This window comes from Mustela erminea, chromosome 17, assembly GCF_009829155.1.
Source record: "Mustela erminea isolate mMusErm1 chromosome 17, mMusErm1.Pri, whole genome shotgun sequence".
Lineage (NCBI taxonomy): Eukaryota > Metazoa > Chordata > Mammalia > Carnivora > Mustelidae > Mustela > Mustela erminea.
Window position 1 is genome coordinate 29,689,069 of NC_045630.1, and position 27,315 is coordinate 29,716,383.

Genomic DNA, 27,315 nt, shown 5'->3' on the forward strand with positions numbered 1-27,315 from the left:
TCGGACATTTCTCTCTCTCTCTCTCTCTCTCTCTCTTTTTTTCCCCTTGGTCAGTGGCTTCACCATTCTAACTTCCTAGAGGGCAGAGCCTAGCACTTCCTGGGACCCCTCAGTTCAGATCAGGCAGGTGGTGGTGTCATTAACTGAGTCAGGGAAAGAATGAGGATGGAGGCCTGAGGGATGGGAAGACAGTAGACAGTCCGAGAACTCTGGTATGGCCGCCGGGTGGCGGGGACAGGATACAGACGTCCAGCCAACCATGGGCAGGAGCTTGGGGGAGGTTAACTGTGAGGCCCTTGTCAGCAGGAGGTAACAGCAGGAGAGGACAGATGCCCAGGCGCTTGTCAGGAGGACGAGGGCTGAGTGCAGGGGCCCTAAGCAAACTCCAGGAAATAACAGTGTTTGGGATGGTGGGGGTGGGAAAGGGGACCAGGAGGAGTCCAGATGGGACGGAAGGGAACTGTTGGAGAAGCAGGAAGATGCGCCCGGCTCCCACCCCGTGCACCTCACCGCAGAGAGCCACAGGCCGGGCCATTCAGGGGCAGGGAGGAACGGAGAAGGCCTTGAACGTGGCAGTGAAAGAGGAGAGCTCAGACGTGGGAGAGGCCCGAGGGGTGCCAGGGCGTCCACCAGAGGGTCCCCAGGGGGTAATGACGGGAAAGCTCCGAGGGTCCCCGGCTCCCCGGCTCCCCGGCCCGGGGTATACAGATACGGAAACCCAGGGAGGGCGCGGGACCTGTCCCTGCCTCCCGTCCCGTGCGCTCCGCCCCGCTCCGGGGAGAAGGAGCTCCCGACCCGGTTGGGCAGCTCGGGCCCCCGGGGTCGCCAGCGGTCCTGCGACCTCTGCCCGGAGCCGAGCCGCGCGTCCTCCCGGGGTGCTGCGGTCCAGCCGGGCTAGGGCGGGGGTGACGCGCGGCCTGGCGGGGGCCGCCAATGGGGCCGGCGCGCGCGGCTCTGCGCATGTGCAGGAGGCGCCCGAGTTTCCCTTTGCAACTTTTGAGTGACGGGGACGCCGCCCCAGCCGGCCAGGTGCAGACGCCGCGCCTTCGCCGCAGGTAGAGAGGAAGGGGCGCAGGGTGGGAGCGGGGGGTCGGGTCCCCGGCCCACAGCCTCTCCGGACTACGCCCGCCCCCAGGCTCCCTCTCCCCTCCCCTTCCCCTGGGGTCTAGTCACCGGCAGCCCGAGCTTGCAGCCGGGACGGGGAGCAAGGAGCGCAGCCGGGGGCCAGGGTGGGGGCGGGGTGGGGCTCTTCTTTCTCCGACTCTGCGTGGCGGGCCTGGGAAGGGGCGGGCGCTCGAGTCCCCCCCGCCGTTGCGCGGGGGTGGAAGTCCCGGGGACTGTCCCTCAGTGACCCCTGCCGCGGCCCTGCGGATGCCCAGAGGGAGGCCCAGGGTTGGGGAGGGTGAGGAGAGTTCTGCCAGGAAACCAAACCGCCCGGGTTCGGGGACCAGATCAGACTGGCTACCTGAGACTCTGGGCTGGCCTCCCTGTTTAGCCCCAGGCGGTGCCCTCAAGGGCAGGACTCCACGGGGCGGGAGACCGAGTGGCCGCCAGCTTCCTTCTCCGCTGGGCTTGCGAGGCTGCGTGCCAGCAGCGCCCACAGGGCCCCGGGTTCCTGGTTAGGCCGGTGGGCTGTGCTCCCCAAGTCCCAGCCGGGGCACGGGACAGGAGCGGGGGTGGGTGTGGGGGCACGTTGGGGCCCTTCTGAGGCCCTGGCACCTACGGGGTTGAAGACACTCCTGGGGTCGGGGAAAGACTCCCCATCATCCCCCCCTGCAGGAACAACCAGTATTTCCCTCTCCCCTACCCTCTGACACCTGTCAGAGTCCCAAGTGTGCTGCTTCCAGGAGAATGGGAAGAGAAGCAGAAGCCCCATCCTCTTCACAATGATCTCTTGTTTGTTTAGTGTCCCGACGAAAGTGTCCCTCTTGAACATTAGAGGGAGTCCTGACATTGTTTCCCCCACTAGCTGGAGGAGTGACTTAGAATAAAAACCCAGACCTTTTGAGTGCTCACTGGGCTAAGTGCTTCATGGGCGCTGTCTCAGGTGTGGGCCTCCCAACAGCCCTGTAAGAGGAACAACATCATCGCCCCCATTTTATGGAGAAGGAAGTCAAGGCACTGAGCATTTAAGCCACTTGTCTAAGCAACATGGTACAGAGGCCCTGTAAGTGCAGAGCTCAGGGTGCTCTTCTGGGTGCCCTGCCTCCCTGAGGCTGGCAGGCTGTGTTTAGGGAGAGAAACAGCGGTCCAGGGTCCCTGGTCCTGTCTGGTGGGGCTTTAAGAACTTTTCGTTCCCTGGGCAAGCCTCTCTGAGTCAGGTCCTGTGGCTGAAGGGCTGCAGCTGTGCGTAGTCTTGCTGTCGGGAAGTTTGTGCTGATAAAAATACCCTGAATTTGAATGGGGCCTTCTCACAGGACCCAACAGGGCTCACAAACCTCCTGCCACATTTTGTTGGCTTTTCTGGAAGGAGGGTATAGGTGGTCAGGTGCGCTGATGCTGACCATCCTGTCCTGTTCTGTCCTGTCCTGGGCCTGTCCTGTCCTGTCCGGTCCTGGGCCTGTCCTGGCTGCCTTGGCTGCCAACTCAGGTGGCTGGTGGGTTAGTGTTGGCAAGTTTGAGGCCGGCTGTTGGATTCAGCCCTCCCTCCCAATGGTCATGGCCAGATTCTGGGGTGCACAAGGGCTGCACTTGGAGGTGGGGGCCCGAGTCACCTGCTATTCCCCTGGCCTCTCCTACCGTCAGGTTACTAGAGAGCTCTCTGTGAGCCACGGATGAGGCATTCGCCTAAGCGGGTCTATAAGTGGGAAGACTGGGTCGCCTGGACATGGGGGCTACTTCCTGGTTCACCCCACCAGTCCCAGCCAGGCGGGGCTGCCCTGTGGTGCTTGTGCCCCCAGCTGTCGGGTCAGAGCTTGTCTGTTCGGGAAGATGCGGTGTGTGGGGGGGCTGGTTCTGGAGGCACCGTGATGTTTCAGCAGAATTTGGAGGGGACATGTGTGTAGTGCAGGGACAGTTCACAACGGAGCTGAAAGATCTGAGAGGCCGGCGGGCCTCCAAAGTCCTGTCCTCACCTGGGCGCTCCCCCAAGAAGGGGCTGACCCGGCGGGGCCATAGTCTGAGGTGCCTCGAGGCTCTCTCCCAGGCTGGCAGTGTTTGCTGGCTGGCCTCACGAGCTCTTGCCCAACTTTGTAAAACCACCCCAGGGAGCCTGTTTGGGAGGAGGAAAGTGACTTAGAGGCCTGCCTAGAGGGGGAGGGGGAAGGGGAAGCACAGGAAGCTTCCTGCTGTGGGCCCTCTGCTTCCAGGGACAGTGCTCCCTCTGTGAGCACTTTTTTTTTTTTTAAGATTTTATTTACTTATTTGTCAGAGAGAAAGAGAGAGCACAAGCAGGGGAAGCAGCAGGCAGAGGAAGACGCAGGAAACTGCTCCCCACTGAGCAGGGTGCCAGTTGCAGGGCTCGATTCCGGGACCCTGGGATCATGACCTGAGCCCAAGGCCGATGGCCCACCCACTGAGTCACCCAGGTTTCCCTCCACTGCAGTTTCTTCCCACATCAGCTTTCAGGCTTCCTTGTTTGTTCTTCTGTGTTCTCTCTCCTGATGCTAACCCTCAGACAGCAGCTGCCCTTGGGGGCCCGCTGAGGTCCTGGACTCAGGGGCTGACCTGGAGCCCACGGCCACCCCTGCCGTCATAGGGGGACACTCCCTGGTCCCTGCAGTTCCAGGAGCCGGAGAAGAAGGGAGAGGCTGCTGATGTTGGAGGAGGAGAGAGGAGCAGGCTGCCCAGAGGAGGGCCCAGGACCAGTTCTGGGAGCTGGGGGGCAGACCAGGCTGGGGGAGCCCCCCTGGGGGGAGAGCGAGAGGCGCCATGTGGGTGTCTGAGTTCAGAGACTCAGGGCAAGTGTGAGCACCTGGCAGCGTGCCAGGCTGGGGAAGGCCATGACAGTGACTCGGGCCGCCTGTGTACCTTAGGGAAGCCTGTGAAGGCTGGCGCTCCCCGGTCCTGGGGTCAGGAAGGCCCTGTAGGAAATGAGTAGCAGGCCCGAGGCGTCCTGGGAGGCGGCTGGGGCTGCCTCTGTGTGTGCCAGAGACGAAGCCGGAGCCGGCTCCAAGTGAGGACCTCTCAGAGGGACGCACCCACAGTCCTCCCTGCTGGTGAGTGTGGGGCAGGAGGGAGGGGCAGGCGCCGGGCCCTGCTGTCGGGTGGTGCGGCTGGGTGAGCCGCAGGATCTGCCTCCCACAGGAGGAGTCTCCGGGATCTGCCTCCCACAGGAGTCTCCAGGACTCTGTTCAGAGTCACCAACTCCATGGCTCTGGCCTCGTATCTTCCAGCCATTGCCAAATCTCTTACGGGGGTCAGAAAGTGGCTCGGCCTTCTGGGGGATCCTCCCAGGCCCTAGGACCTGCCACCTCACCCCCTTCCTGCTCTTCCTGTGTGTGTGTGTGTGTGTGTGAGAGAGAGAGAGAGAGAGAGAGAGAGAGACTGTCCCCAGCCAGCCATCCCCAGGGGCCAGAAGTGGTGCTCACCAGCCCACACACACTGGAGCAGCATTCCCAGACCACCCAACCGAACACCTGGTTGGGTTGTCTGTACCTTTTTTTCTTGTCCCCAGGACTTTTGTTTCCATAGCATGTTAGAAATATCAGAGCTGGAGGCTCCTGGGTGGCTCAGTTGGTTAAGTGTCCGACTCTTGATTTTGGTTTAGGTCATGATCTCATGGCTGTGAGATCGAGCCCCATGTCGGGTGCTCTGCTCAGCGCGGAGTCTGCTTGAGGTTCTCTCTCTCCCTCTCTCTCTGCACCCCTCCCCAACCATGAGCTCCCTCTCTTAAAGAAAGAAAGAAAGAAAATCTTTTTTAAAAACAGAAAAAGAAATCTCAGACCTAGCAGGACCCCTGGACAAATGAGTTTCACCCGACGGGGCAGAGGGAGCTTGAGGAAGGGGTGCCGAGGATTCCTGCTGGCTTTTCGGCCGCAGACAGCATGAGAAGGGGGCCAGGACTTGGGCGCCGACTCTGGGGCCTTCGGTGGCAGTAGACAAACCCTGGAGGTTTCCATTGGCTTCACGGGAGTGCCGGGAGCCTCAGAAAGGAAAGGTCAACAACCAGTCAGGAGTGATATTTGCTTTGGAAATGCTGGGCCTTCCAGTTAGACCGAGGGTACCCGGAGCGGGGGGGAGTGAGAGGACAGGGCTGGGATTGCGCTCCAGGGGTCCCTGAGGAACCCCCCTCCCTCTCTCCCATCCTCCTCCAAGTCTCCCTGCTCCCCACCCTGCCTCGGCCTCCTCTGGCTGCCCCTTCTGGGCCGTCACTGAGCTAATGTGTGTTTGTCATCATGCCAGATGGGGAGTGTGGCGCTGCAGGAAGAGGCTGGGTCTGGGGCCGACTCTGTGCTGACTCGCTCCGTAGAGCCCCGAGCCTCCATTCCAGGTGGATGGAATGGCCTGTGTCTGAGGTCCCGGCTGGACAGCCCAGAAGTAGTGGGGCTGGGGGCCCGTCTGTGGCTCCAGGGGATCCACTGTTGTTGCCTCCTTGGGTGTCCCTTATTTGATCAGTCCTGCTTTCCTGCCCATCTTTGTCCCCCTCCTATCTGTCCCCTGCCTGCCCTCTCGAGCTCCCGCAGCTCCCACGGATGCTCTAGCTGGCGGCCCCAGTGGCCCCGGCCTTCCCCTCCTTCCTATTCACCCGCTCCAGGAGGCCGCCGGCCGTGTCCCGGACCAGTGCTCCCCCCCCGCCTGACACTGTCCCCACAATGGAGCTATTCTCGTGGGCTCTGCCTGGCGCCCGGGGCCTGGTGTCGGCCGCTCCCCGACTCCTTGCTGCCAGCCCCCACCTTGGGCTCCGCCAGCGCAGGCCCGGGAGACCGCAGGGGCACCCACGCCCTGACTGTCGGCCCAGGTTTTCTCTCCAGGGAGGACAGTCGCGATGACCGGCCCCCGGTCCCTGGAGCTGTGGCAGTCCGAGGTGGTGTCCCTGCGTGGGCGGCTGGGCCTTGGGGACCAGCCCAACGACTCCTACTGCTACAACTCAGCCAAGAACAGCACCGTGCTGCAGGGGGTCACCTTTGGAGGCGTCCCCACCGTCCTGCTCATAGACGTCGTTTGCTTCCTGGTGAGATGCCCCCCCCCCGCTCCCCCCCCCCCCCCCCCCCGCTTCCCCCATGCCCGCCTTCTGGAATGGTCAGGTGAGGAGCCAGGCACACCTGGGTGTGGATGCCCGCTGTGTTGCCCTCCAGCTGTGGCTATGACCTGTGTGTGTCCCTCTGCACAGCAGGGGTCAGGAATCTTTCCTCTGGGATTTCTGGAGAAGATCCCGCCAGGCTTCGCAGGGAAAGAGCCCATGCAGTTGTGCCCTTGATGTTGAGTTAGTGGCCCGTCACGTGGGGAGGCCCATGGGAGGAGGGTGTCCGCAGGGATGAGAGGGGAGGACAGAAGGTGTGGGTTCAAATCAGAGTGGCCGCACCTCCCGGGTTAGAAACGTCACCTCCTGTCCTCACTGGGTCCTACTCAGAGCTGGCTCACACAGTGGCCTCTCTTTCGTGTAGACCTCCCCATTCCCAAACCAACCCCCCCAGGTTGTAGTACAGGACTTTTCTCCCCTGTGCCGACCCACCTTTGGCCAGGGGGGCAGGCGCTGGGGTCAGGTGCACCTTCCTTGGCCTGCCCACTTCCTGATACCTTCTCTCGACACGTGACAGCGCCCATGGGAGTAAATGGGGTGCGACGTGGGTGGGGGCAGCGGGCCAGGAAGACACGTCTGGAACAGAGGAGGCCGTGGCTGAGGGGGCCTGGCTGAGGTGGGAGTCTGCAGGCAGTGGATTTTTATCATGGGATGTTCTGGGGTGCACCTGGGAGCTGGCAGGGCCTGGAAGATGTGGGTGCGTGGGAGATGTCCACACCCCAAGAAGGCAGGGGCAGGAGTTCACCCTGAGCAGCCTTCAAGTTTACCCTAAGGCATGACTCACCTGCCTCTGGAGACGGTCGCCAACTCCCCACCCACCTGGAGCTAATTCCTCAGGGAGCAGGAGCACAGCCCCCGTGGGGTTCTGGCTTTAGGGAGACAAAACCCACATTGAAAAGCTTAGCTCCTGACCAGGCAGCAGGGTTGTGTTGATGGAAATGGCTGTCTCTGCCTCCCTGAACCTGGAGGGAGGGAACCTGTGTGGGAGCAGGGAGAGACCTGCCCAGGTCTGAAGAGGTGTAGGGCAGCTAAAAGGATGGGAGATGAGATGAGCCCAGGGCCCCAGAGCAGCAGGTCCTCGGTGGGCACAGCCTGTCCAGGAGAACCACACATCAAGTGAGGGTCTGACGGCTGCTCGCTTGGCCTGGGGCTGTGCTGCACCTTGGAATCAAACATGCACATCTGTATGAAGGGAAGGGAGACTGGTCCCCAGGGCAGCTGCGGGGCCTGGGCTTGTCTTCCTGCTCAGGAGCCAAGGAAGGCCCGTCCGGGCTGGGGAAGTCGTGGCTGTTGCTGTGGCCCCGAGAGCAGGGAACGGGACAGGTGTGCGGGACGAGGGGGGCCCCAGGAGGCCCAGCGCAGTGTGGATGGGCGCTGGTGAAGGGGGTGCACAGAGCATCCGACCGACCCTGCCACAGTGTGGCCTTGGGCAGCTCAACACACTCTCTGGGCCCTCCCAGCTCTGCTGGGTTTAGGATGATGGGCTTTGCCTCTAAGACAGCTGTCTCTTTCTAACTAGAAGTTCTTTTCTCTTTCTAGTGTTTAATTTTGGTGTTTACCATCATAAGAAGGAGATTCTGGGATTATGGCCGCATTGCACTGGTGTCGGAAGTTGACAGGTAATGAGGACACGTCACCTCTAGTGTGTGTGTGTATGTCCCCCCCGTCCGTCTGTGGGACGGGCTGGCGGCCCCTGGGGGATGCTGAGTCTAGATTGCACTTGTTGCCAGGCCCATGCTCCAGGAGCCATTGGCTTCAGGCTGCGGAGGAAACCCAGCTGCCTCGAATATGTAGGGCTTTTCAGGGAGAAGTTGTCTTTCTGACCTTGAGTATTTTCAAGGGTCTCTTTCTGGAAATGAGCTAGTCTGGGGCTGGGACGAGGCGAGGCAGGTTAGGGAGCTGCCCCTGTCCCTGTGCGGGGTCAGCGTGGGGGGCTGGCCCTGCTTAGCCAGTGTTGGCTGAGTCTGTAGGGGAGCAGGGCCCCCCTTGGCCTGACACCCCCCAACCCTAGGTTCTGATGGCTCAGGACACCCGAGGGGGGTTGGACTCCAAGCCTGCGCACCAGCCTCTCCAAGCTCAGCTGCTGCCGCACGGCCTGGATCCTATGTCAGATGCAGAATGGGAAGCTGTGGGGGATTCTCGCCCCCCCAGGCTCCTCGGGCGCTCTCCACACGACCCCTGCCACTCTTGCTCCATGGGGCCGTGCTGTAACACGGTCTGTTATGCGGGGAAGGGGGCACAGACACCTGCCTTCTCCTTGGCCTCGGTGCTGGTGTTTGAGAGCTGGTGGTGCTGTGGATCGGACAGAATACGGCATTTGTTCTGAGTTCTGTTTAACACCTGGGGAAACAGATCGCACATGTCCATGCTCCGAGGCTCTTTATGTGGACAAGTGGCAGCGCTGGGGCCCCAGGACATGGGGTACGGGGGTGTTCTGCTGATGCCTAAGCCCTGGGCCCTCGTCCCCTGTGAGGTGGAGTGTCACGGCTCTCGCGCGCAGGTGTGGGCCTCACCCTGTCTGCACATCCCTCAGGCCGTGTCACACCCTGTGCCAGCTCTGCAGTGGGCTTGAGGCTTTGGCCCAGAGCTCGAAGAGGCGGCAGCATGCTGGACGCAGAGTGTAGACCTGGGGAAAGAATTTTCTGTGGTTCTTCCCTTTTGTGTTTCTAGTGAGTCCAGATTCCAGAGATTATCTTCATCTTCCTCTTTCGGACAACAAGATTTTGAAAGCGAGCTGGTTGGTATTGAAGGGACTGGTGCGGCCATGGCAGGGGCAGGGGCGGGGGAGGGGAGGGCCGCCATCAGCTGACTCGGGACCCTGAGGCCTGAGTGGCCGGTGCTGGTGCTCTTCCCTGCACCGACCAAGCCACCCAGACTGGGATGTGCGCAGGGAGGATGCAGCTCAGGGGAGCATGGGACGAGATCAGCTCTCAGGCAGGGGGCTCTCCACATCCCCTGTGATCCCAGCACTCGTTCTCTGTGATCACACTCAGGGACAAGCGTGACAATTTGTTGAGGGCTTGCTGCTGGTTTGAGCCACCTCTGGGCAGGGACCATGCCCTGTTCAGCCCTGTCGCCCTGAAGGGATGGTGACCAAACCTGTGTGTCTCCCAGCCAGGGGACAGCCCAGCTTTAGGGGGGATTATCTGTAAGAGATGCGATGGACAGTAAAACGTACAGACCCCCTCTTCCCTCCATAATCCCACTGGAGGGGGGACCGTCCCATCCACGAGGCTCATTTCCTTGCATCCGTCCCGAGTCTCAGCCTGTCATTCCGGACAACCAAACAGAAGCCTGCGGAAGCTTCTCTGCAGCTGTCCTGAGCTCCTGTCAGCTCTCTCTTCAAGTTCAGCATTTGTCCCTAGAGCCTGTATGATTCTGCCAATTGTCAAAGCTTGAGAGGTTTTTACAAGTGTTCCAGGCATGGGGTGGGAGCATGGAGACCCTGTCACTCTGGGGACACGCGGTAGCTTGCTGAATTGGGAACAAAAGCAATGCTTTCACGCCAGGGGAGGTTAGGGGGTTGTTTAATGTCACAGACAATGATCACATCTGCCTCCCAAAGACACAGATGTTCATGGCTGACCCCTGTTCTCTGCATTTCCAGGGATGCTGCCCCTGGCTGACCGCCATCTTCCGCCTGCAGTGAGTATAGCGCAGTGGCTGGCCTGTGTGTCGGGGTGTATGTGTGTGGGTATCTGGCTGACTGTCTTTCTCGGGTAGGTTTTTGCGTGTTTGACCAACGAGGAGGAAAGGCCAAAATGGCCAGACCCTGAGATGGGGTCTCTTCGCCGCTTCTCAGCTCAGGTCCAAAGTAGGATGTGGGGGCTGAGAATTGGGGGTCCTGGACGATCCCTGCACGAGCTCACAAAAGCTGATTTTTGGGGCTCTAGGCGGGAGTGATGCCTCCTTAGTATCTAACATGGACACGCCTGGCCAGAGGCTCTACCCAGCAGGCTTCTGTGTCTAATTTGGTGCAAAGAGGAGAAATAATGATGCTTTAGTACATTCACCTCATTGGGTTAAAAGTTTCCTTGTTTTTAAGATGTGGGGGCTGCGGGAAAATTCCTATCCAGCTAGGGTCTGCTGCAATCGCAGGGAGCATCCTTTGAGGGCACCCAGATATGGGAAGGACCTCTCAGAACTGATGATACGTGGCAGTTATGGGGTGCTGGGGACATCCCTCTCTCTGGGCCTCAGTTTCCCCAACTGTAGGAGGGGGCCCAGGATGACGTGGGAGAGGGGCATCTGCCAACTCCATCCTTCTCTGCCACTGCAGAATCGTGTCACTAGGAGACATTTCTCCTGACACTGTAAGTCACACGTACTCCACGCAAAAAATCCACCACGTAAGGAAAAGAATCAGTGAGAACAAATTTGAGGTTGCCTAGAACCCTCCACTCCCTGCCCCCCCGCCATGCCCAGGGTGTGGTCTTTGGTTGGCTGCTCTCTGGCCATGCCCCCGCCCCTGGGCTGGGGACACCCCCCCTCAGCCACCACCCAGAGGAGCAGCAGAGGACACTGACTCATCATTTCCATGGTAACCCACAACAGCAGTGGGCAGATCGGCTCTGAGGCCGGATTCTCTCCCTATGCCTTGTTTTTCTGGTTCTGTGTCCCCTCCAGTCCCCCACCCCCCCGCGCGCAGGGACACAGATTTCTCACGGAGGGCTGTCGCGGGGATCGCCGTGTATCCTGCTTTGTCACTGTGACACTGTGTCAGATGTGTTTCCCATGTCCACTCCCCGGAGTTTTCTCCTGTTCCTGTCTCAGAAAGGACAACACTTCGACATTTTTGAGGCTACAACTAAATTCTAACAGCTGCTCATGGCCAACATTTACAGCGGACATTCAAGGAGGCCCCTCAGATTAAAGTTGCCTCTCCCAGCGAGAAGTCAGAGGCGCGTCCCCAGAAACACCGTGGATGAGCGTCGCTCATTCATTGTTCTGAGTCTTCATCACTACCCTTCCCACCCTCTTTCGGGAGCCTGGCTCCCCGGGGCACCTCCCTGTCTGGAGAGTGGGAAAGAGGGAAATCCCCCTTCTGCCTCCTGGCACAGAGGTCTGGCTGTCAGCCTCTGGAATTTTCCAGGTCCCCAAGCCAGCCAGAGCTTTCAGATATGGGACCCAGGAAAGGGTGGAGGCCCTGTGAAGCCCCAGCAGGACGCAGGGAGGAGGAGGGGTGGCAGAGGACCCGAGAGCCCTGCAATGCTTCTGGGACCATCTCCCCCCTGCCTCACAGCTGACCCGAGGGAGCCCTGGGAAAGAGGAGAGCCCCAGCAGCCCTGTTGTCAGTGGCTTTGCTTATTCACAGCAGCGGGGCGGCGGTGGGCACTGAGTTTCCACACCTCGCCCGTGCACAGATGGCTCCCAGGTGTGCTGCTGTGGGGGCAGGCTCCGGAGTCCCCACACAAGCCGTGTGACCGGGGACGCCGGCGGCGCCTCCGTGTCCTCGTAGGTAGAACACCGGGTTGGGATGGGAACCCACCTCCCGGGCTGGTCCCGAGAATCCGGTGAGGTCAGCTGTGGCTGGGCCTGTCACTGCCATTCACGGAGATTCCATTTGCGTGTCTTGGCCAGCGATGACCAGATCCTGGAGTGGTGTGGGGAGGACGCCATCCACTACCTGTCCTTCCAGAGACACATCATCTTCCTGCTGGTGGTGGTCAGCTGCTTGTCCCTGTGCGTCATCCTACCTGTCAACCTCTCGGGCGACTTGCTGGGTAATGACACCTCATCCCGTGCGACCTGGGCTGGGGCAGAGCCACAGGTGTCCCTGTGATAGGGCAGAACCCCAGGACTCTTGCTCGCATTCAGACATGAGGAGTCCTCGAGGCGACTCCCGGAACCCTCCCCTGTGCCTCAAGGTCTGGAGAAGAACCACCCCTCCCCCCAGCCAATAGCTGTGTCCCCTCCCCCCATGTCAATTTCTGATTCTGTCCCAGTTCGAGGACTAAAACCCCAAGATTTGTCAAATCGAGCTTTTGGAGCGTGTTTTACACTCTCCTGCCCCCACGCAATCCAGAGGCCGTAATTAGCGGATCTGGAAGATGTTGGTGATGCTCAAAGTCAAAATCAGAGTGTGGAACAATGTTTCCCAGCAACTGCAGGAAGCCAGCTTCCAAAATGCCATCATGAATCCACTTTTTTCCTTTTCCTTTTTAAAAATTGTTTTAAGTAATCTCTCTACCCGCCCTGGGGCTCCAACTCATGACCCCAAGATCAAGAGTTGCATGCTTTGCTGACAGAGCCGGCCAGGCGCCCCAAGAACGCACTTCTTTTGCCCAGTGATTCCCAGCTTGGTGTTGGGCCCAGCTTAGGGTGATTTTAAATTTTCTTTTTTCTTTTTAAGATTTTATTTATTTATTTGACAGAGACAGACACAGAGAGAGAGTAACCAAGCAGAGGGAGTGGGAGAGGGAGAAGCAGGTTCTCCACTGAGCAGGGAGCCTGATGCGGGGCTCAAACCCAGCCCCCTGGGATCATGACCTGAGCCAAAGGCAGATGCTTAACGACTGAGTGACCCAGGCGCCCCTGATTTTAAATTTTCAGAGTGTCACAGGAATCTCCGAGCAAGAGGAATTCCAACGTTGACTTTCTCACGGGGCGGGTTGGGAAGAAGCTGTCGGTTCAGCAGAGGCCTTGGTTGGTGGGGCTTTGGAAAGACTGGACAGACGGTCAAGGCCCTCTGACGGGCCTGAGGCCACACACCGAGGTGACCGGGCCCCGTTCCCCTCCCCCAGCCTGATCCCTGACTAAGCATCTTCCTTTTCTGCAGACAAAGACCCTTACAGTTTTGGGAGGACAACGATAGCAAACCTGCAGACCAAGTGAGTATGGGGCGGGGGCTGACGGGGGTGCGGGGGGCACCCACCAAGGGGAAGTCAGGCTCTGGGGCCCGGGCTCGGCCAGAGAGTCCTTAGCCAGTGGGCAGATGTGTGAGAGCCCCTCCGCAGCTGGGGCGTGTGGCCCGGTCCTTGCACCTGCACCCCGGCTGGGGAGCCGGCCCTCACGGCAGGTGGTGCTCCCCCCGCCCCCCCAGCGATGACCTTCTGTGGCTGCACACCATCTTCGCTGTCCTCTACCTCATCCTCACCGTGGGCTTCATGCGGCACCACACCCAGTCCATCTGGTACAAGGAAGAGAGCCTGGTGAGTGCGGCTGGGGGCACAGGGGGAGTCGGAGCCCTGCGGTGCCCCTGGCGATGCCCCAGGCCTATGGCCCGGCGAGCAGTGAGCTTAAATCGAGGGTCTCTGTGGAACATGGCTTGCGTGTCAGCACGTAAAAATGCCTTTTGCTTTTTAATTTTGTTTATTTTTAAAAAGATTTTATTTATTTATTTGACAGAGAGATCACATGTAGGCAGAGAGGCAGGCAGAGGGTGGGGGTGGTGGGGAGCAGGCTCCCTGCCGAGCAGAGAGCCGGATGCAGGGCTCTATCCCAGGACCCTGAGATCATGACCTGAGTCCAAGGCAGAGCCTTAACCCACTGAGCCACTCAGGTACCTCTGCCTTTTGCTTTTTTAAAAAGAATTCTGATTATTTCAATTTATTTTATCTTATTTTTTTAAAGGTTTCATTTATTTATTTACTTGAGACAGAGAGATAACAAGTGAGGGAACAGAAGCATGGGGGAGTGGGAGAGGGAGAAGCAGACTGTCCACGGAGCAGGGAGCCTGACGTGGGACTCGATCCCAGGACCCTGAGATCATCACCTGAGCTGAAGGCAGATGGTCAATGACAGAGGTGCCCCCAAGTTCTGATTATTTTAGAACACAGATTTTTTTCTCCTCCATTTTGCCAACTAAGCCCTCAAATTTGTGGGGTTCAGGCTTGTGGTTACTGATTTTCAGCACCTTCGTGGAAGGTCGGACTGCGAACAGCCCTCTCTCTGTCAGCCATAGCTAGATGGGGGCACAGGAATGCCTGTGAGTTGGTTCCGGGCCTGGGTTCTCCTCTTACCTGCTATATGACCACATTTGAGTCACTCACCCTCTCTGGGTTCCTTCTCCCTGTCTTGTCATGCAAGGGAGGCTCGCAGGACTGCTGTGGCAGGGTACTCTTTATGCAGTCTGCAAGATGATTCCTGGGAATGACAGGCCTTGGCCAGGCGGCAGGAGGGCACCTGAGCCTCCTGAGCTCCCACTGTGTTCTTTGGGGAGGCTGGAACAGGGCTGCAGAGTGGCGCCTGCCTGCAGACAGGCTTGCCCCTCTGACTTCTCTCCCTGGGGTGTTTCTCTGGCAGGTGAGGCGAACCCTGTTCATCACGGGCCTCCCGAGAGACACCAAGAAGGAGACCGTGGAGAACCACTTCCGGTGAGCAAGTGCCTTCGGGGAGCACTCCATGTCCTGTCCGGGGACCGGGAGACCTTGAGCAGGGCCTGGCCCTGCCACACGGGCATCACGTGGCTGCTGGTGGCATGCAAGGATTCCAGCTGGGTTGGCCTGTCCTCTGCCCGCCACCATGGCCGCCCCAGGTGACCATAGTAGCTAGAGGGGAGGCCAAGGTGTAGGGGCAAATAAACAGCTGGAGAGCACCAGGAAGATGACCTCCCCTGGGCGCCTCGGCATCAGCTGTGGGGAGTCTGATGCCCGAGACAGAGCTTGTCTCCGAAGGGGAGGGCCGGAGGCGGGCTCTTCCATGCACAGGCATCTGGGCAGGGGACATGTGTGTCTGGGGCCCTGTCCTCACAGAGTTCACCATTCAGTGAGTCCAAGCTCTCCCTGGCAGGACCTCCATCTCCACAGCGCCCACTGAGCACCTGCCCCAGGGCTCTTGCAGGTGGTTGGGTGGGGAGGAGGTGTGCGCACGGTCAGCAGTGAAGCAGCAGGATTGGGGGGCACAGAGCAGGTGCAGAGGCCCCTGGACCCCCTGGGCTGCAGGTGAGGGAGCCGGGCTTCAGTCTGTCCTCACTCCCACCAGCACAGTGGTCAGTAATCTGTAGAGCGGGCTGGGGCAGAGGATCATGTAGCGTGGCACCATTTGTGAAGAACTACGCAGAGGTGTAAAGCAAGTGTTTACAAGTTATTGACTAACCTCTTCAGCAGCTCCAAGTATTTTAGAAGTACTCTTTTTTTTTTTTTAAGATTTTATTTATTTATTTGACAGATAGAGATCACAAGTAGGCAGAGAGGCAGGCAGAGAGAGAGGAGGAAGCAGGCTCCCCGCTGAGCAGAGAGCCCGATGCGGGGCTCGATCCCAGGACCCTGGGATCATGACCCGAGCCGGAGGCAGAGGCTTTAACCCACTGAGCCACCCAGGCGCCCCTAGAAGTACTCTTTTATGTAAACACCATACTGGCGTTCTTTTTCTCTGTTCCTTGAAACAGCTCCTGAGGGGCCCTGCTGGGCAGCACGGAAGGCAATTGTGTCGTTTGTTGTATAACTTTAGTCAAGAAAAGCCCCCTCCTACCACGCAGACCCTGGGTTGGAGCTCTCCCAGTTGAGGTGGCTCTTTTGGTGCATGGGGCTGCAGCAACCCCTGGGGCCCGACCTGGCATCTGCCTTGTGGCTGGGGTGCTCACGCTGGGGTTCTCTTCCCCAGTGATCTTCCTGGGACCCAGGCTTGTCCTGCTGTTCAAATCAATGACTGACATGGGCTTTGTCTCTACAGAGTTGTACCCGGAGGTGTGCCTGGCGTATGGTGGGGGTGGATTATGTGTGTCAGGGGAGGGAAGGTCACGCGGTAAGGCAGGGCTGCCCAGAGGCAGATCGCGGTTCCCGACAGTCACTAGCCGTGTGGCCTGGGGCACAGGTCCTATAACCTGTCCAGCGCAATTTTCCTCAACTGGAAAATGGGGATGAAACCTCCCAGGTTACGATGAGGATGAAACCAGCCCCTACCAGTCCCTGGTCAATGGCAAGGATGCTCACAGCCTGCGTATAAGTAGACACAATCTTCCTAGGATGGTTAACAAGGTTGCAGACATTTTCTGGGTTGAGGGTCCTTTGTTTTCATTAAACCTGAAAGGTCTGTGACCTTCAATAGGGTCACAGATTGGATAGAACTTCAGGGGTCCAAGGTTGCGTGACTTAGAGCCAACGATAAATGTCTTCCCTTGGGTGGGTGGAGAATGTCAGCTGTGGTGTCCAGCCTTGGCCACAAGCACTTGCTGATGTAAAGCCGTGAGGGTCTAAGCCTGTCACTTGCAGTGACTTTCATACTCTTAGAAAAGGCCTCTTTGTATTAAATTTCAAAAATTTCCCCCATTGATAAAAGACAAAGAGAAAAGAGATCTTTGTTAGCACAAAAATGAAAGCAGTAGAGATTTGGAGGGTCTCCCTGCCCCGGGGGGGTCCTCTTGTCCAACAGGCATCTTTCTGGGCACAGGGACGCATATCCCACATGTGAGGTGTTGGACGTCCAGCTGTGCTACAACGTGGCCAGACTGCTGTCCCTGTGCAGGGAGAGGTAAGAGGGGGGCTGGCCTAGGGTCCCCCTCCCCTGCCGAGACCCCACCCTCCTTCCTGCTGGCCCTGGGGAAGGCAGGAGGGCGGCTCTGCCCCTCTCTTGCTCGGGTCTGGTGGCGACTGGGTCTGGTGTGGCAGCTGGTGTCCGAGGCTGATGTTCCCTCACAGCCCCCCCCCCACCCCGTGCCCCCGGCAGGAAGAAGACAGAGAAGAGCCTGAGCTATTACACGAGCCTACGGGCAAAGACAGGCCAGTGGACCCTGATCAACCCCAGGCCCTGTGGCCAGTTCTGCTGCTGCGAAGTGCCCGGCTGTGAGTGGGTGAGGGCCCGGCCCCTGCAGGAGTGCGCTGCGTGGTCCCCAACCCCCATGCTGGCTGCCTGGTCACCAGGGGGTGTGTCCGCCGGCAGGAGGATGCCATCGCTTACTACACGCGTCTGAAGGACAGGCTGACCGAGAGGATCATGGAGGAGGAGCGCCGGGTCCAGGAGAGGCCACTGGGGATGGCCTTTGTCACCTTCCAGGAGAAGTCCATGGCCACCTAGTGAGTGGGACTCTTCCCCAGCCAACTCTGGTCCCCCTGCAGGTGACTTGCTGTCCCTGTTGGATGCAGGTGGTCCTACGGAACCCATCCCTTGGATTTGCTAGTGGCATTCCATCTCCTTTCCTGGGTGTGGCTGGGGACGTTGCACACCCCCGGTCATCCCAGCCCATGTGTGTGTGATGGCTGGGCAGGGGTGACTCTTCTGAGCCCCTCTCAGCTTGACGCAGACTTACCTTCCTGCTGGGCTCTCACCAGCTGCCCCAGGGATCCTGTTGCCTCTGTCCAGTGTTCTGCCCAGCAGAACAGACGCTGCCCTCCTTCAGATGTCTACTCTGGACCACAGATCTTCTTCTGTGCCCAGGATGCCCATCCCTGTACAAATGCACACCACCACCCCACCAGGCACTCTGGAACTCCCTGTTGCTGAGCTGAGGCCTGGGGAGGGTGCAGTTTGTAGGCTGGCATGGGGTGCTCGCTCCCAAAGCAGTCCCATGCCTGGGGTCGGGAAAGCGCTGGTGACAGCAGGTGGCCACACAGATGCCCCTTCCCCTGTCTTCTCTGTGGGCAGCATGGACTCAGAAACGGACCCTGCCTCAAGGCTAGAGCCAGGAGGGGACCCGTGGAAAGAGGGTGTTCTGAGGCAAGAGTGGGGGGCACGGAGATGGCAAGGAGTGAGGGGGCTGTCCTGGGGAGGGTGTCAGAGCAGGAGGGAGTAGGGGGAAGGCTGGTGAGACCCTGGCCTGGCTGCAGGATGTGCCCACAGTGCGCCAGTGTGCAGGGTTGGCAGAGGGAGTGGCCCGGGGAAGAGCCGCAGATCGAGGCCGTGCAACAGTGGGAGGCAGTCAGACGGAGGGGGCACACAGCTGGGTGGTGGAGCCTCAGTTTCTCTATCTGTGAAGCAGAAGTCCTCCCTGGCTTACCGGGTTGTTCTGGGGATTAGAATCCTCCCCAGAGTGTGCCAGGCATGGATTTTCTTAGCATCACCTGTAATAAACTAATAAAGCCAAGGTCCCTTGCCCTGGGGCCCCCCGCTTTCACTGGGTCCCCTCTGCCATGTGTGTACGTGGTCCCCAGACAGACCCTGGCCACTTCTGCTTTCCCTGGCAGCATCCTGAAGGACTTCAATGCCTGTAAGTGTCAGAGCCTGCGGTGCAAAGGCGAGCCCCAGCCGTCCTCCTGCAGCGGGGAGCTCCGCACCTCCAAATGGACAGTGGCTTTTGCCACTTACCCCGAGGACATCTGCTGGTGAGCCCCTGGGACAAGGAAGGTGCCTGCTGGGCCTGCTGGCAATCAGGGAGGCTGGCATGTGGCCCCTGCTCCTTTCTGGACCAGCGCTGGGGTGGGGGGTGGGGGGGCGTGGTGTGTGTGCGGCAGGTGGGGGGAGGGCTTGTCCACGCCCTAGACTTCACTCCCATGGATCCCAGCTATCCAAAATAGTATCATTTCTACACATGATCAGTTACTTTTCTCAACTTATCAGTTGAGATGTTTCTCTTTTTCATACTTAGTATCTTTGAAATGCAAGTATGTTACTTGGTTGGGACTGGGCCCTGCAAGGCTCAGCAGCAGGGCTAGCTTCTGGCTCTTGTCCCCCGTCCCCCATCCACTGCCCTGGTCCCGTGCAGGCTTCAGTCAGGTGACAGCCATCTGGCCTGGGGGACATGCAGGGGAGCTGAGCCGTGTCCACGAGGCCATCAGTGAGCTTGCAGCATGATGCAGGGGTGAGGAGAGCGCCAGGAGAGGCCCAGCACAGTTGGCCTCAGTACTGCCTCCCCCTGCTGAGATCAACGTTTAGGTGCTCATCTCTACCAGCCTCCGACAGTTCTGCTCCTTGCGTCCCAGGGCTTACCAACCTTAGGGGTGGTTTGTTTGTTCGTGGCGGGGTGGGGCCCAGGCCCTGCTGTCCCCTGCCTCCCCGTCCCTGCACCCAGCTCCAGCCCCACTGGGGAGGATGTGTAACTAGTCACCAGGACTGCAGACATGGCTTGGCAGTCCTAGGCCGGAGCCTCGTTTTTCTGCCTGGGTGCTCACGGGAACTCTGGTGGGTTCTGGCCCTGACGCTGTGGCTGGGGAGCCATGCTCGCCATGCATAACCTGCTTTCCCTCTGGGGTCAGAGGGACCCCAGATCTGACATGGCTGAAGCTAAGGGTCAGTACAGAGTGCTTGTCTGTACCCCTGAGGTCAAAATAAGCCCCCCCACCGGAGTCCTCTGCCCGGTGTCTTGCTGAGTCTAAATTTGACCCACTGACCCACCTACTCCAGGGCTGCTGCTGGCATAGCAGGCAGCCAGGGCCCAGGAGATAAGCCTCTGGGGCCTGTGTCCTCCCCCTGCAGGAAGAACCTGTCCATCCAGGGCTTCCGCTGGTGGTTCCAGTGGCTGGGTATCAACTTCACGCTCTTCGTGGGACTGTTTTTCCTGACCACGCCCTCCATCATCCTGTCCACCATAGACAAGTTCAATGTCACCAAACCCATCCACGAGCTGAACGTGAGTGACTGTGCTGCAAGGCCTCTGCTGTGGGGAGGGTGGCGAGAAGGCGTGGTGGGCGGATCGGGAGCCAAGGGACAGCACTGAGCTGGGAGCAGTGGTTCCGAGCAGGGGTGAGGCCAGCGGTGCAGCTGCATAGCGGACGCTCCTGCCAGAGCCTCTGCCAGGCTGTCCTCATCCCCGCATCATGCTCCAGGTTCGCCAATGGCCCCCTGTACACAACTCAGCTCCCCCACGTGTCCCCTAGGCCAGACCAGTGGCTGACGCCTGTGTGGAAGGGCGCTGGTGGGGGGGCAGGTAGAAAGGAGGGACACATGCTTCACGCATTGGGATGGCAGTTGTCCCTGTCATCTTCCGGCATCTAATAATTTTGTTACAAAACCATTGAGCCTAGATAGGAAACGGATGAAGTTTTAAAATCTTAGATAAATCCAGAATAGCCAGATACTCCCTAAATGGTCATCTGCTTAAAAAGGCATTGGTGTCCCATAATTAGCTCTGCTGGACCCTAAGTCATTTTTCTTTTTTCCAATTCCTCTTGGCGTTCTGTGAGTCACGCTCTGGGAAAGCACACGGGGTTGGTCCTTGCTGTGCCATTGCTGGCTGGTGAATTCTGAGCCTTGGATTTTCGTCCAACGGCTGAAGTGAGGGTACCTGCCTCAGCACCCTCTCGGGCTGCAGGGCTGGCCCCACCGTGAGTTAATGTGTACTTGGAGCTCTCCTACCTGAGGTGGTATGAGAATAAAGAAATACACAATGAACACTAAGCAGTTTTGCTTAGAATTAAAGCTGGTAAATGTTCATACTTTTGCTGATCTTGGGACGTGTGGCCAAGGCCTGTTCTTCGGAGGTGGACCGGTGGAGTGGAGCCCCCTTTTCTGTTCTCCATAAACCAGTTTGGGTTTCTTACAGTAAAACAGGGATCTGCAGACACTGGCCACCATTCTGAGGACAGACCCCTCCCAGATCTCCGGTCCATGGCTGTTCTGTAGTTAATTTAGTCTTGTCTATTTCAGTAACTTTTTTTTTTAAAGATTTTATTTATTTATTTGATGGACAGAGATCACAAGTAGGCAGAGAGGCAGGCAGAGAGAGAGGAAGGGAAGCAGGTTCCCCGTTGAGCAGGGAGCCTTGATGCAGGGCTTGATCCCAGCACCCTGAGATCAGGACCTCAGCCGAAGGCAGAGGCTTAACCCACTGAGCCACCCAGGCACCCCATCAGTAACATTTTTACAGAGATTTATTTATTTATTTATTTGGGGGGGGGGAGGGAGGGAAGAGGTGGGGGAGGGGCAGAGGGGAGAGAGAATCCCAAGCAGACCCCACTGAGTGTGGAGCTTGACTCAGGGCTCGATCCTATGACCCTGAGGTGAAACCTGAGCCAAAACCAGAAGTTGGAATCTCAAGCGACTATAACACTCAGGTGCCCCTCATTCAGTAGCATTTTCTAGAAATTGGCTTTTATCGAGTTTCTGAAGTATGCCACTTGGTTTTCACCAGATTTTCTATGGTTATGCTCATTTTATCAGGGAAAGTGTTGAGTCTATGAGCCCATGTGATGATAATCGTGGGTGCTCTGGGCTCACACGGGATGGGGCCCCCACTGGGCAGGCGGGGCTGAGTGGGTGGCTGCCCCAGGGCGCCCGGCTTCGGTGTGCCCACCTCCCTTGGCAGCCGCTGCTGGTTGTGTATTGGGGGGCCCAGAGGTGATGGGGGCTGCCTGTGAAGTTCCTTGCTTCACTTCGAAGAGCTTTACTCCCATCCAGGCCGCTTACGGCCTGTTTGGCCAAGGTCATGGGACACACACCCCGTCCAAGGCCCATGTCGGCTCCGGGGGATGTCACCGTGTCACAGTGCCCATGGCTGCTCCACCTGTCTCCTTCGTGGCCCTTGTTTTCCAGGACCCCATCATTAGCCAGTTCTTCCCGACCCTCCTGCTCTGGTCCTTCTCAGCCCTGCTCCCCACCGTCGTGTACTACTCCACACTGCTGGAGTCTCACTGGACCAAGTGAGTGAGCACAGCGAGTGCCCAGCCCCCACCCCCAGGGCAGGGCCCCATCCCCTCCTGCAGGGGCCTTCTGGGCACCTGGAGCACCTGGGGGGCTGGGAGGACCCACCTACAGCTTCCTGCAGGTCTGGAGAGAACCGGATCATGATGTCAAAAGTCTACATATTTTTGATCTTCATGGTGCTGATCCTGCCTTCCCTGGGCCTCACCAGGTAACCCCTGCCGCCACCTCTGAGAGTTCACGTTGGTTGGTCCCCTCCGCCTGTCCCGGTAGAGGGGAGATGGTCTGGGGGTGGGGCGCGCACATCCCTGACAACATCCACGCCCGTCCTGCCCACTCGAGGTGCTGTGGGGCTCACGGATTCTTCTGGAGATGAGGTCTCTTCCTTAAATGAAGCTTGAGAGCAAAACGGAGCTCGGACCTTCCCCGTAGGGAACGGAGAATCTGTTTTAAGGGAGGGAGTTGCTGGGAGAGCGGCCTGACCGGTTACCCTGCAGTTAAGTGGCGTCTTAGACAAGGAACCTGGACCTGGAGGTCCTGCCTGATGCTTTGAGCAGAAAAATTGTGAAAACGCCTGGTGAGTGCAGCGAGCGCTGGACAGAAATTCTCATGGCCCTCGTTTTTTTTCCCCCCAGTCTGGACTTTTTCTTCCGGTGGCTCTTTGACAAAACTTCCTCAGAAGGCTACATCAGGCTGGAGTAGGTGTTGGCCGTGCGGCATTTGGGAGCCACTGTCCCTGGGACACATCTCCCGGGGGCTCGGCTGGAGCAGTGTGTGGGGGGGTGTGTGGTCCAGAGCACACTCTGGGACAGTCCTCTCCTCTAGCGGCCTCGGGGCCCAGCACCTCCCCAGCACCCCTCCCAGCCCGGGCAGAGCCTTCGGTGGGCACGGGGGGAGGGGATCCACTCTGTGCCAACTGTGCCTAAATGTGGGTCGTCTCTGAGGGCGGAACTCCATTAGTGGCCGTCTTGTTCGTTCTTTGAGACTTATTCCTGATAGTGGAGCCACCTGGGGAGGGAGGAACAATGAGCCCTGGAGGCTCCTTCCATGGTGGGAGAGAGGCTCCCGGCCTCGGCTCACCCCCCACCCACCGGCGGCCCCGCAGGTGCGTCTTCCTGCCTGACCAGGGTGCCTTCTTCGTGAACTACGTCATCGCCTCGGCCTTCATCGGCAACGGGATGGAGCTGCTCCGGCTGCCGGGCCTGGTGCTCTACACCTTCCGCATGTTCATGGCCAAGACGGCAGCCGACCGCAGGAATGTCAAGCAGGTACAGGGGCGCAGCGGGTGGGGCCTGGATGTAGACTGCCCCCAGGACCCCAGCCTCTGTGCCATGCTGGGTGGCTCCATGGGAGGCCTGACCCTGAAGCCTGCGGGTTGGGGTCACTGTCTGTCTGTCCTGAGCACCCCTGATCAATCAGAATGAGAGACACCCGAAAGGCCCGCGAATCCTCGTGGCCCTGGGTGGCCTGGGTGGGAGCCCAGGGAGGCTGGGGGTTTGCGGAGGGCAGAAGGGATCCCCAAGAGGTGGGAGTAGCTGTGCGCCTCCTGTTTTGGAAGTTGTCCCCGTGCTGTCCCCCGGCAGCCCGGACTGAGCTTCTCACCCCTCCACCCAGACCCAGGCCTTCCAGTACGAGTTCGGCGCCATGTACGCGTGGGTGCTGTGTGTCTTCACGGTCATCATGGCCTACAGCATCACCTGCCCCATTATCGCACCCTTTGGTGAGTGGCTGGGGGTGGGGTGCTGGGTCACCCTCTGCTGGAACGGCTCTGCAATGGGCCGCCCGCACTCAGCCAGGCCCACGCCGCTGCACGCCACCGGGATCTCGCCGCCACGTGCCACACGGGCTGCGAGGCAGGTGTGGTTTCTGTCCCCCTTTCGCTGATGAAACCCAGCGATGAAGTGGGACGCAGTGAGGAGCAGACCTGGATTTGGACTGGGGACCGTTTGACCTTAGAGACCAAGGTCTTGCCACTAAAGTAAACATCAGGTTCCCAGGTTTCGGCACCAAAATATGTATGTATTTATACATTAGACATCCTACTTGGGTTCCAAATGGGCAGGCTGCGGAGCCAGTCCCGGGAAGCAGGAGGTGGTGGGCCTGTGGCTGGGGTGGCCCAGCCGGGCCTGCTGCTCACAGCCCCACCTCCGCAGGCCTCATCTACATCCTGCTCAAGCACATGGTGGACCGGCACAACCTCTACTTTGCCTACCTCCCGGCCAAGCTAGAGAAGAGGATCCACCTGGCAGCCGTGAACCAGGCTCTGGCTGCGCCCATCCTCTGCCTCTTCTGGCTCTGTTTCTTCTCCTTCCTGCGCCTGGGTGAGGGGCCCTTCTGACCAGGGCGGGCTGCGGGGGGAGCGGAGTGGGGCTCACAGTGCTGCGTGCACACCGGTTGGTCGGATTCCTCACTGGGGTGCCCTATCGCAACGTGGGTCCCGGACAAGGGCTGGTGGGGGCAGCAGGGCCAGAGCTGGCTGGAGCCCAGGGGACCCCGGGGACCCCGGGGACCCCATGTCAGTGGAGAAACCTTACAGAGAAGGCCTGAACCAGAGAGGACAAGCTGGTGTAGGCTGCCGTTTGGGGCGCAGGTGGGCCCAGGTCTTCAGCACAGTGCAGAAGTGGGGGCCCATGGGAGGAGAAGCAGCCACTCTCAGCCTATGAAAAAGGCAGAAGGATTGTGACTGAGCCCTGGTCAGGGGAGGGGGCCTCCATCCCACCTAGCCCAGGGCATGGAGCTGCCAGGGAGCCGGCCCAGCAAGGAAGCGGGGCTTGGGGTCCCAGCTCCTGAAATCTGACCAGGGATGAGCCAGCCGTTCACTGGGTCCCCCTCCGGCTGCTCCTGGCTAGATGACACCCTCCTGGCCTCGGGAGAGTTCCCACGTGGTTGCTGCACCAGCTGCGGTCCCTCTCCCCCCCAGCATGGCTGGCGTCCCTTTGTCCCCAGGTCTGAGGGCCCCCCTCACCCTGTTTACGCTCCTGGTCGTGCTGCTCACCATCTTGGTCTGTGTGGCCTACACCTGCTTCGGATGTTTCAAGCACCTCAGCCCACTGAACTACAGGGTAAGGGGTTCCACGGGGACATGGGTGGAGAGCTGGTGGGGGCGGTCCCTACCTTGTCACAGCCCAGCCTGTCGGCAGTCTTGTCCATGTTTTGTTTATCCATGGGGAAGGCATGGGTGGCTGGGTGCCATGTGTGGCTTCCCTCCCCTCCCCTCAACCCCCGAACGGCCCGCTCCCCTAGCCTGCTGCAGGGAGCTTGGTGCCCGCCAGTACTGTCATCCCAGGTGGTAACGGTCGGTTTGTTCCGAGGCTGCTGGTTCAGGGAGATGGGTTTTGTTGATCACGGTGAGTCTTTGCTGTCATCTGCAGACGGAGGACTCTGGCAGTGACAGAGGAAGTGAGGCAGATGCCCCCAGGCCAGCAGCCTTCACGGTAAGTTCTCCTTCTTCCCCAGCCACCAGCCTGGGGGGCTCCCTGGGGTGGGGCCGGGGGGGGCACAAAAGTGCCTCAATCATGTGGCAGCCACAGTTCCAGAAGGAATCCCTAGTCCCACGGGATGCTTCACGGGCACTGGTAAAGCCACATTCCAGAAGTGATCGCTGATGCCGGTGAAGCCACATTTGGCCAAGATGCCGCCCCACCCCCTGGTTCCGGTTTCAGGCCCTGGTTCCTTCTCTGCAGGTTTCATGCCCCCTGCGCTCAGGCCTCTCCCAGGGCAGTGTGGTAGGGGCCTGTGGCTGCGGAAGTGTGCAGGAAACAGGGTGGCCCCAGTGCCTGCCGTGGGAGGCCCCCAGGGTCCCTGCCAGAGACCCAGGGTAGAGCAGCCTTCTCTCCTGCCCCTGCTTTCCCTGGGCCTGTGTGTCTGTCCTCGGACCAGCCCCAGTGGGGAGAGTGTTCTCAGAAAGATGCATTCCCGGAGGTCACCTGCCCCTGCAGACAGGGGAGGAGGCAGTACAGGTGGAGGGCCTGAGTCCCCTTCTTTACTGGGCTCTGGGGCCTCGCAGCAGGAAGCAGGGGAGGAGCGGGTTCAGAGTCTCATGCCCGGCTCCCCCTGCACCTCATGCTCCAAGCACTCAGCCCCTCCTCCCCTGTTTGCTGGCAGCCCTACGTGCCCCGGATTCTGAGCGGCCTGTCCTCAGAGAGGACAGCCCTGTCCCCGCAGCAGCAGCAGACCTATGGCGCCATCCACAGCATCAGCGAGACTGTCCCAGGGCCCCGGGGACAGTGACAGCAGCATACCTGCCTACCAGGAGGCCTGAGGGCTGCCGGGCCAGACTCGGAGCCAGGAGAGGAGACCCAGGCGGGAAGGTGGCTTGACTCAGGCCCCAGCCCAGCCCAGGATGACTTCCCACCGGTTTTAAGCACAGCTGCTCTTAAGTGATGGAACCGGAAAGGTGTTCTTGCCCTTGGCCAAGGGGGCAGGCTGGGACTGCCATTGGGTGGTGAACACTGGCCTTTCTGGTCACAGCAGAGGGGACGGGAGCTGAGCAGCTCTGAGCCCGGCTCATTTCCAGGTCCCCCTCCTGCACAAACGTCCAGCTCTGTAGCTGGGATGCCGTCCCTGGGGATTTGGGGCAGAATCCCATATTGGAATTGTGCACCCACAGCCCCATTGCTGTGGTGACGGAATCTGGTACAAGGGAGGACACGCGACTTGCCCAGCCCCAGAAGACCCCTCAACTAGCCAATAACCAAAAAGCCTGCAGCGGATCCCAGCTGGAGAGGGGGTCCAGACAATGGCTGGTGTCCAGCCCTCCCCCTCCGATCTGGGAGCTGTTGTGGGAACAGGCAGGCAGTGGGCCAGGCCCGGCTGGGTGGGCTGCAACCCTGGCTGGAAGGACAGGTGGCCCCTTCCTTTTTCTCCCTGTGGGGATGGGGACTGGCAGCCTCCCACGGCCAGAGGGACAGGGGTGCCAGAGGCACAGGGGCCAGGTGGGTGGTAGCCCAGGCCCCCTGCCACCCACCCCTCCCCCCCAACAGCAGCCCCATACTCTGGGCAGCCAGGGACATGAGGAGGGGGTGGAATGTCCCGGTGCCCCCCAACCCCACCCCGAGCCTGTTAAGCCCTTCCCAGTGGGGACCCCCCCTCCCCAACCTAGACCCAACCTGCCAGCTGTACTGGGACGGCTCCCCATTTGGGATGGGTATGCCCATGTCACTTGCTTCCAGCCATTCTTAGGAATAGAATCATTTATCATCACTGACATGCGTGTGGGAGCGCTGGAGGGGGGCAGTGAACAGGGGGCCAGCAGGGGCGGGGGACAGGTGTGGGGCATACATCATTGCAAAGAGGGGGGGTCTCCCTGCTCCTTGGGAGGGCCCTGGGGCGGGGAGGACAGCTGTCGGCTGGGGAACCTGTGGGTGACAGCCAGCCCCACGGGCATCAGCGCTGCTCCAGCAGCCCCACGAATTTGCAGATGTCCCGGGCCAGCAGCTCTGGCTCCTCAAAGGCGGCAAAGTGGCCCCCGCGGGCCATGTAGGAATAGGAGACGAGTTTCGGATACTTGAACTTCACCCACTTTTCCGGCACATGCATTAACTCACAAGGGAAGGCAGCAAAGCCTGTGGGCACATGGACCTTGATCCTAGAAGGAGAGAGATCCCACTGAGGGGCAAGGTGGCATCCTGGTCCCCTTCTGTCCCCTGCAGCAGGGACTGGGACGGGGGAGTAGAGGTCTGTTT

General features: G+C 59.7%; 2 protein-coding genes across 6 annotated transcripts in view; one reads left to right on the plus strand and one right to left on the minus strand.

Annotated features, from left to right (window-relative positions):
- The first annotated feature begins 773 nt into the window (after positions 1–773).
- TMEM63A (transmembrane protein 63A) lies at positions 774–26,833 on the plus strand. Of its 3 annotated transcripts, none has more exons than XM_032319091.1 (24): positions 774–1,055; positions 3,975–4,157; positions 5,900–6,112; positions 7,721–7,800; positions 8,852–8,918; positions 9,789–9,826; positions 11,762–11,904; positions 12,960–13,011; positions 13,224–13,332; positions 14,426–14,496; positions 16,511–16,591; positions 16,787–16,910; positions 17,000–17,133; positions 18,241–18,378; positions 19,469–19,622; positions 21,524–21,630; positions 21,756–21,842; positions 22,267–22,329; positions 22,737–22,899; positions 23,246–23,351; positions 23,785–23,952; positions 24,578–24,693; positions 25,003–25,065; positions 25,736–26,833. In XM_032319091.1, the coding sequence occupies exons 3-24, from the start codon at positions 5,927–5,929 to the stop codon at positions 25,859–25,861; spliced, it is 2,376 nt and encodes a 791-aa protein (XP_032174982.1). In that variant the 5' UTR covers positions 774–1,055; positions 3,975–4,157; positions 5,900–5,926; the 3' UTR covers positions 25,862–26,833. The 3 variants fall into 3 exon arrangements, with proteins under 3 accessions (XP_032174982.1, XP_032174983.1, XP_032174984.1); XM_032319092.1 differs by having other exon boundaries at positions 5,913–6,112; XM_032319093.1 differs by lacking the exons at positions 774–1,055; positions 3,975–4,157; positions 5,900–6,112 and having other exon boundaries at positions 7,754–7,800; positions 11,820–11,904.
- The window catches only part of EPHX1 (epoxide hydrolase 1), a 55,973-nt gene continuing 55,466 nt past the window's right edge, over positions 26,809–27,315 (minus strand). For all 3 annotated transcript variants that reach the window (XM_032319102.1, XM_032319100.1, XM_032319101.1), the window contains one exon: positions 26,809–27,218. In XM_032319102.1, coding sequence (XP_032174993.1) covers positions 27,017–27,218 — 202 coding nt within the window. In that variant the 3' untranslated portion in view covers positions 26,809–27,016. The remainder of the gene's footprint in view (positions 27,219–27,315) is intronic.